We start from the raw sequence: 8428 nt of genomic DNA on the forward strand, positions 1-8428 counted from the left end.
CCTACTCTTCTGTGTTCTTCTCATGAACTCATGAAGTTTTTGTCCCACAGTTTCAGAGATATGAATATGAGACCTTGAATTCTGAATCTGATGAAAGCAGATCATTCACAACTGAAAGCAAAGTCAGAGCATACTTTTTAGCAAGTACTCTCAAAAAGCATCCAAAGGAGCTCAACCTGAGCACAGTATTAGTGAGCATTTCCAATTTTCAGTTGTGTGTGTGTCTCAGTTTCGTTAAACTGAGAAATGTCACCTCCTCTCCTCAGTCTCAGCCTGACAGTACGCTCAGCAAACATTCACACACCGGAATGAGGAGGAGAGTCGTGGGGAAATTAATAGATCGATCTTAAGGGCATTTAGTCACGCAGTGAAAACTTGAAAGAGATACAAACTTAATAGCTGCTCCTCCACTGAGTGCAGATTGGTCTGTGCACTGAATGGGGCAAGAATCCTGAAAAAATAAGCTAAGATCATGTTACTTAATCCTGTATAGCAATGCCTAGAAAGAGAGGAACAAATACAGTTTACTTCTAGACAGGAAAAAGGCACTAAGCGGAAAAAGTAGCAACTTTTAAAATATTGAATAGCCTATATAACTCTTGTATCTTTCTTGTTTCTAAATACCTTAATCTGTTTCATTACTGTCTAATCCAATATTATTATTGATGCCATTAATACGAATAACACTCAGCTTTTCCTCTTTCTGCAGAAGAAGAGAGCTATGGCAGAATTTACTGTCCTTCTTCCTTCTTTGCACAAAAGGCTTGTACACTGCTGCTGATGAGGTAGCATCAAGGAGGTTTGTTTCTCCAGCGACGGGGAGAAGCTGCTCCCGCGATGACAAAACCAGCTTCACACTCTGGAGGCACGAGAATTTTACCTGCCACCCTGGGCAAACAGCAGTAGCAGCTTTCTGCTGGTGCACTGCCAGCAGCACAGAGAAAGGGGCTGCGAGGCATCTGGGAACCTCCTGCACATGGCTAAAGGAACAGTGTAAGGAGATGGACTGGAAGACTTACTAGCCTGGATCCTGACATTTGCCAGAAATACAGCTCTATCCAGTTGTGTTTGATTTCACATTTCTTACCTATCTGCAGATTACTTCACCTGTCAGTCTTTGTAATAAATTCTGTGAATTGCTCTTTTAAAGTCTTAAACCAAGAAATACGCTCGGCTGTATTTTTCAATACATCTCTATTTAAATGTAGTGACTTCATCTAAGACAATATTGATGCAGGCTTGGTGGTGTTCTCCTAAGCTACCTCATTTTCTTCTATCTGCTTACAGATTTAGTCTCTCAGTATTTCCTTTAATAAAGTTGAAACCCATATATTTATCATTTAGCCACTGGCACTATAAATAAAACCTATGCGTAATACTCTGGAGCTATTTAATTCAATGGCAAAAATCCAGCTCTTTCCAGTGACACCAAGATTCCACCTTCCATGTCTTCAATAAACAGGATTATAAAAGTTTTGGATCTGAGCCATTTTAGTGGCTAGAACTTCAATGTCCAAAATCACACTGAATACTGAAAAAGCCATAGTGAGCTACGGGTTGGCAACATGTCTGACAGAGACAAAGAATTCATCTTGTTGACTTTTAAGAAAAGGTTAAGAACAGAACTGTTTGAAACAGAAATGAACCGTTAATGAATGAAAATGTAGCGTATTACAGAATTTTTTAATATGACTGAGAAAAGATGGAACAAGAAATAAAAGCTAAAACCCGCAGCCAGAAATATCTAAACTTGCTACAATTCTTCTGAAACAGCTCCAAGTACTGACCAGGGGAACACACTTCAACCACACTGCATTTGTTATCATTTCATTTGTCCATATCAAGTGTAGGTGGTTTTTTGTAAAACACGTTTTAAGCCCAACATAAAGGTTACTGGGCTTAATAAATGGTGCGTTACTGGCTTGTTACAAAAGGAAGTCAGGTTACATGATCTTCTGATCACCTTCTGCTCTTAAACTATGGGAACAATGCTTACTTGCAATTATGAACTTCCTTTTCTTTTTCCTGTGTAGACCGACCTGTCAATGCAAATATTTCATCTACAGTAACTTATCTAATATTCGTCAAAACAAGTTCTACAGCAGAAAAAAATCACAGTTCTGCTTTCCTCTTAGGAAAATGCAAGATGGTAGATTTGTTTGAATTTAACAAGAATGCTCTGTGTTGTGTTCTGTCGAACTCCCAGGTTTGAACGCAAAAAAAAAAAGCATCCTATTTACTTAAAGTACGCTTAGCTAATCTATTGCCTTTAATGAGACTATTACAACTGTCAGCTGAGTGTTCAGTGTAGATAAAACTAAGAAGCTGAAATCTGCCAGCATTGAAAAAAGGGTTCCCAGTAGCAGGCTGCAGCTGTAAACTAACCCTAGCCATGGATAATCTGACCCCATATCCCACCTCCCTCTCCAGGTCTGGGGAATGCCCACAAAGGAGAGCATTTGGGAGCACTCTGCACAGATTTCTCTGACTGCAGAGGCTGGCACACAGGCATCACCTTTTCAGTGGGCACTCTTCAGACTCAAGCATGAAGCAAGCCAGAGCATTGCTGCCTACCCATAGGGCTTGGTACTGAATTTTCACCGAAATACCTCAAACAAATAAAAAGCAGAATCTACACGTCACTGAACACAGGTAAAGCATATCCAGAAGGTTTAACTCCGCTGCTCATTCTACCTAAGACATCACCTACAGCTCCAAGAGACTGCAAGCATGCTATATGCCCCTAAGGGGAATACTTACTTTTTGGCAAATCCCCAGTGCTTGAAGCTGAAACTGTTCTGCTCCTGTCATGAGATGGGCTGCTCTCTTCTCTTTCGGTTACAGTTGATCCTTCGGAAACAGCAGAACCACAGGCTACAGATTCCAGAGCTCCAGAGAACACTGAAGCTGAAAATTCAGTGAACTGTGACTCGGGAATTTTATGACGTCCATTTGGCAATTCACCATTAAACTGTTCATAGGAGCTGCTATAAGAGTAATCACTTTTTGCATTTGGCTCATCAAGATTATATTCCTCTGGATTTGGACATTCTTCCTCTTCCTCATCTTCATCTTCAATCTGTTGTTCCAATAGGAACGGGCCGTTCACAATATGGCCATTTGTTTTGGGGGATTCTATCCACTTAGGGTCTGTAGGGTCAGCATTGACAAGTTCCTGCTCAACGTCATCATCTTTTTCAGTGTTTTCTTTCTCTGTGTCTTCTTTTTCATCCTGATCTTCTGTTTCACCTGAAAATTTCACCAAGCAACACATTAGATCACGCATCAATGTGCCATTTGAAATTAGGCATTCATGACTTTTAACTCTTCAGTGATTACTTGACTTCTGACACATCACACAAGGTATGTCAGAATATCACTAAAGTATCTGAGTATCATTGAAGCGTGCAAAGACCTTAAAAATCTAAATTAAAGGCAAAAGAAAAAACGAATAAGGCTGTTGAAAAAATAAACAATGGGAAGTGGTTCAGGCGGGAACAATTCAGAAAAGAATGTTATGGAGGGAAGATATATGTGGTTCTGAAAGCAGGCTTTACAAATCTGTAACTCAGTCTGTGTCAAACAGGGAGTCATCACAGAAGTAGGAAAATTCTCAGTAAGAACAGAACAAAACTAAAGTAAACCAAACCAAATCAAACGACAGTCTCAGTAGTTACATTTTCAGTAGAATTGGAGAGAGTTGAGAAGAAAAGCAGAGAGGCCAGAAGAGAGCTGGACCACAACAATTACCCTCTAAACCACTGGGACTAAACAAGAACTTTAACATGACATCTTAAAAATTTTAGCAAAGCAGCTGCTTATTATTACCTGAATAGATCATTACAACAACATTGTAAAAAGAACAGGGGAAAGCAAGGATGGCTTTAACTACAGTAATGTTACAGAATACAAATTAATCTTATTTTTCCTCTCTCTCACCAAGACACCTGGTTATGCTGCTTCATGTGCTATGAGAACCGACTGTTCCGTTGAATTTTCTATGTGCTCTTTTGTGAGATTTGATAGCTAGACTGGTACTGATGTTTTTATTCTCTTCTACAGTAGGTTGGACTTTTCCTTGTTAGACTTTGTAGTTACGATTTTACCAGCAGGACAGAATGAAACTCGATGATCTTGGAAAGTTTGGAGACTTTGCTCATTGTATCGGATGCAATGCTGCAATTACCTTCCCTGCTAAAATAGTAAAATCAGGGTCAATAAAAGCAGGTAATACTAACCATCATCATTTCCAGGTTCTTCATCTACTACCTCTTCTATATCAGCTGTTTTTAGTTTCACCTCTGGGTGGTACTCATCTTCTTGTTCATTTGATGGTACAGCTGAGGTTACATTTTCTTCTATTTTTTTCCTTTCAGCTTCTCGCTCTAGTTCTTCTATTTCCTGCAGGCGTTTTTCTAACAGCTCAGCTTGTCTCTTCTGTTTTTTCTTCAGTTTTTTCTTTTTGTTTTTGGATATTTTTCCAACCTAAAATATTAATACAAACAAAGGGAAAAAAACAATTAATCTCAAGGCATCTCACGCTAAATTCACTTGCAATAAGATTACTTTTTATTTTGAAATATCAGATGGGAATAAGTTGCTTCTTCCATTTTACTTCAAATCAAGAATGAGGTAGGGTTATACAGAGCAAAAAAAAGCTATCAAAAAACTACATAGTTTTTCATCTTTTTACATGGTCGGTTGTTGAATACAAGAGTAAAATACATCTAGGATGCCAGAGTAAAATTCCTATGATCCTATAATCTTGACTAGCACAATAATCTTAATCTAGATCCACAGATGATATTGCATGTGGAAGATATTCTGCTATCACATCTAGTAATTTACATGTAAATTTTATACATTATTTCTCTCTCTGTACAATGCAGGCAATGACCAGCTGAGAAAAATGATACAAGCAAGCCAGATCAAAAATGGTAAAGAATCTTAAACAAATCCTGTGCTGTTCAGCTATTTCCCTGTGAAAGGAAGGCATTTTTATTATTCACTTCTAGCCCAAAACATATGAATCACAAACAACAGATGGCCATTACGAAAAGTTTCACATTTTATATAACATAAAGATTGAAAAACTCAGGTACAGTAACAAGGAAAAGAAAAATTAACACATCTGATCTAGGATTGAAACAGTTCCTTTTATTTTCAGTTGCTTTAACTGAATTTTGACTTCTATTTTTACTATTTGATAAATCAGATCTATCTAGTTTTCATTCATTGTTTCGATATGTACAGTACGAAATCCTCACATAATTCAAAAATAAAGTAGGAACAAAGAGAAATATTTTTTCAAAGGTTTATCTTTAAATCCTGTTACCTTCAAAAGAAGCTACGGGACAGTCAAAACTAGACAGTTAATTTGACAATCCTGTTTATTTTCATCCATGTCGTATGCCCAATGAAATTATATACGTTCTGTACAGACAGACAGGAAGCAGTTTTGATCTTAAATGTTTCTAAACAGCTGTATTTTCAGTGGTTATTTCCTATATGTATATGGCATAAGACCTTTCAAACCTCATAAAAAAACCTCTCCGTTAAGGCCTTGATGATTAAGGCCTTGAAGTCCTTAAGCTATCTGCAGTGCGTGATATTTAGTGCATGCACATATTTTTGTAAGGATCTGAACAGAATGGCTCATTCCTCGAGAGATGAAAATGGCAATGTTTCACTTTCTTTGACATAGCTATAGAATTATAAGTCTATGAGTTTCCATCAGATAAATACTGTGCTTCGAACTGGTAAGGCCAGAGACATTAGAAGAAAAGTGTTCTTTGAAAAATAAAAGCTTTATTCAAAGGAAGCTTTTAAAAACGGTAGAGACTACCAACAGTCTAATACCTACTAATACCTACAGAAACACAGCAAATAAGATAGTCAATTTGAATTACATAACAATACTTACAGGCTTTTGTTGTGGAGCTGTACTCACTAAAAAGAAAAAAAAAATAAAGGTATATTTTTATAATAGCAACTCTATAAAAGCAGAAAGACTAGAAATCATGTAAAAATATTCTTAACTAAATATAAGCAGTGATTATTTTTTTAATGTCATATTTTTTACTCTTTACAAGTACCTGCTGCCTGAAATCATTTGATGTCTCCGTTAGAGCATCTGGAATTGGAAGGAGCTAGCATCAATTTCTGTTCACTCTGTTGTGCTTGGTGGAGAGTTAATCAAAGTCAGAAAGGAAAGTCTGAATCAGTAAAGAGTGGACAGAAAACATTCAATGACTGCAGAGTTGTCACAGATGAGATGTAAGTAGTCAGCTGACTAAGCAGGTACAGACAGATTTTAAGTGGTTCAGGGAATATCAACAAAGACTACCGTGTTGCGCTCAACAGAAAAGTCAAATATTCATGTTTCCTTCCTTCTGAAACAAGGCAGTCTGACTGCTAGGACCAAAGGCATGAAAACGTGCCTGTGGGACAAAGCACACCACTGCAGAAAAGGCATCTCCAGCACGAACTCTTCCTGAGCATCTCTCAGAAGGACCCCATCAAAGACTGGACGTGATGATATTACAACGCTAACTGTGAAAATGCACAGAACAGCAATGCAAGCCAAAATATCAAACCAAAAATCAAACCAAATAAAAATAACCAAATATGGGAGACAGAGGTAAAGTGGAAGTGAGAAAGAGGAACTGAAGAGAGGAGGAGAACCCGTCACAAACTTCTTTAGACCCATAGGCATATGGCAAATAACAAATGCAAAATAAAAAACAGAGACAGTTGAGACTTCAGTTCTTTTACAGGTTCAGCTCATGCTGCTAAGTTCATGGAAAAAAAATGCTTGTCTGCCCCTTAAAGGGCAAGGTTTTCCAAAAGGCTGACTTAAGGTTCTTAAACTTGAGTACCATCACTGCTCTAAAAAGGGGAATTACGCAGAACCTACTCTTGAAATGCTGTAAAGAAAACACATCTTCAACTCCTATGTGGAAATCCATAGATATAATTACAATTTGCTATGAACAAAGTGCGATAAGAACTCCATCAATATATTCCTTAAAATAATATTTATGTTAATGTCAGAAAGCAATATAAAGGCTGCACGAACAAAATCAAGTTACTTCCCACACAAATAACATATAGCCTTTAGCTATGTGATCACTCATTATGTAAAATTCAATGCAATATATTCATGATTTATAAGATTTTGCATTTTAACGTCTATATTACTGTGCAGTATTTATGGATTTGGACCACAGTATTTGTTCCTGATACAGCAGGTATTTTATTATACCTCTGACAATATTACAATGGGATTTAAATGTTGGTATTTCTCCACTGCCTGTAGCTGATGTGCTGGATTGGCAAATAAATAGCAACCATGGTACTAAAGATCGTTAGAAAAGCCACATTTCCTCCTTGCTTGTCTTTATCAATTGCTGTGAACTTCTTCACCTTGGTTTCTCCTAACTAAACATAGCGTACAGTTCCTATCTAAACTCTTGGCAAGTTTAACATAAAACATTGCAGATAGAGTGCTAGGGAGAAGGCTTTATCGTTAATTCAGCTGGGCAAAACAAATTCCATTTTCAAGGGTGAAAAACTATGGACTCTTAAGACTTTGCATTCTGAGAATAAGTTCTAACTGACGAGAGGGCAGATAGTTTCACAAGGGTGTTGATGAACTTGTAATGGAATTAGAGACATAATTTAGATAAGACTAACAATTATTGTCAATATTAGAGATGCAGGCTCCAGTGTGGCTAAAAACTTCAATGTCCAAAACTGAGAAGCATTACCCTGATAGTTTTCAGGCAGGAGTAAGAATTAACCAGACATGCATTTTTCACACACAATTATTAAAAATGTGAATTTTCATTAAATAGAATATTGTTAGTGTTAACATACCGATGGAACTTTACTACATTACGTTTCAATATACTGTTATACCTGCTGAGCCAGAGGGAGGAGGAGCACCAGCTTTCTGCCATTCGGTAGCTTCAGCAGCCATTCTACGAACATAGGCATCGTCCACGCACATCAAAATGTTTTCTGGCTTTATATCTGTATGAATGATCTTGCACTTGCTGTGTAGATAATCTAGACCTTGAAGTACCTAATTACAAAAGGATTTTTAAAAAAATTATTTTCATGACCCAGACCAAGCTAAATATATTTATTATTAGTACAGAGAAGTTCAACCAATTGCCTGCAGTCCATATGTGGCCTGACAGGGTAATTTATTTAGCTCATAAATCCAGTTATTGAGACATTAATAAGTGAAACGCTGGCTGGATGAGTTGCCTTGATGGCAGCAACCTGCTCTTAGACTTGCATGTCCCAAGTGCTCTTTAGCTGATCTGCACATGAGTAAAAAACCATGATAGATCTTCCTTTGAAAAAGGAATTTGGCTGCTCAGTCAGAAAAGCTGATTCACTCTGGTTCACTGTTTAAGAG

At 37.4% G+C, this 8428-nt stretch overlaps 1 protein-coding gene across 1 annotated transcript in view; it reads right to left on the reverse strand.

Moving 5' to 3' along the window:
- Positions 1 to 8086, reverse strand: part of SRPK2 (SRSF protein kinase 2) — a gene marked incomplete at its 5' end in the record, with an annotated part of 29507 nt that extends 21421 nt beyond the window's left edge. Inside the window, 4 exons of the mRNA XM_010179361.1 lie at positions 2761 to 3249; positions 4239 to 4485; positions 5924 to 5949; positions 7921 to 8086. Of these exons, the coding sequence (XP_010177663.1) occupies positions 2761 to 3249; positions 4239 to 4485; positions 5924 to 5949; positions 7921 to 8086 (928 nt within the window). The remainder of the gene's footprint in view (positions 1 to 2760; positions 3250 to 4238; positions 4486 to 5923; positions 5950 to 7920) is intronic.
- Positions 8087 to 8428: the final 342 nt, after the last annotated feature.

The sequence above is a fragment of the Mesitornis unicolor genome, unplaced genomic scaffold, assembly GCF_000695765.1.
Source record: "Mesitornis unicolor isolate BGI_N332 unplaced genomic scaffold, ASM69576v1 scaffold52942, whole genome shotgun sequence".
In the NCBI taxonomy this organism is placed as follows: Eukaryota; Metazoa; Chordata; class Aves; order Mesitornithiformes; family Mesitornithidae; genus Mesitornis; species Mesitornis unicolor.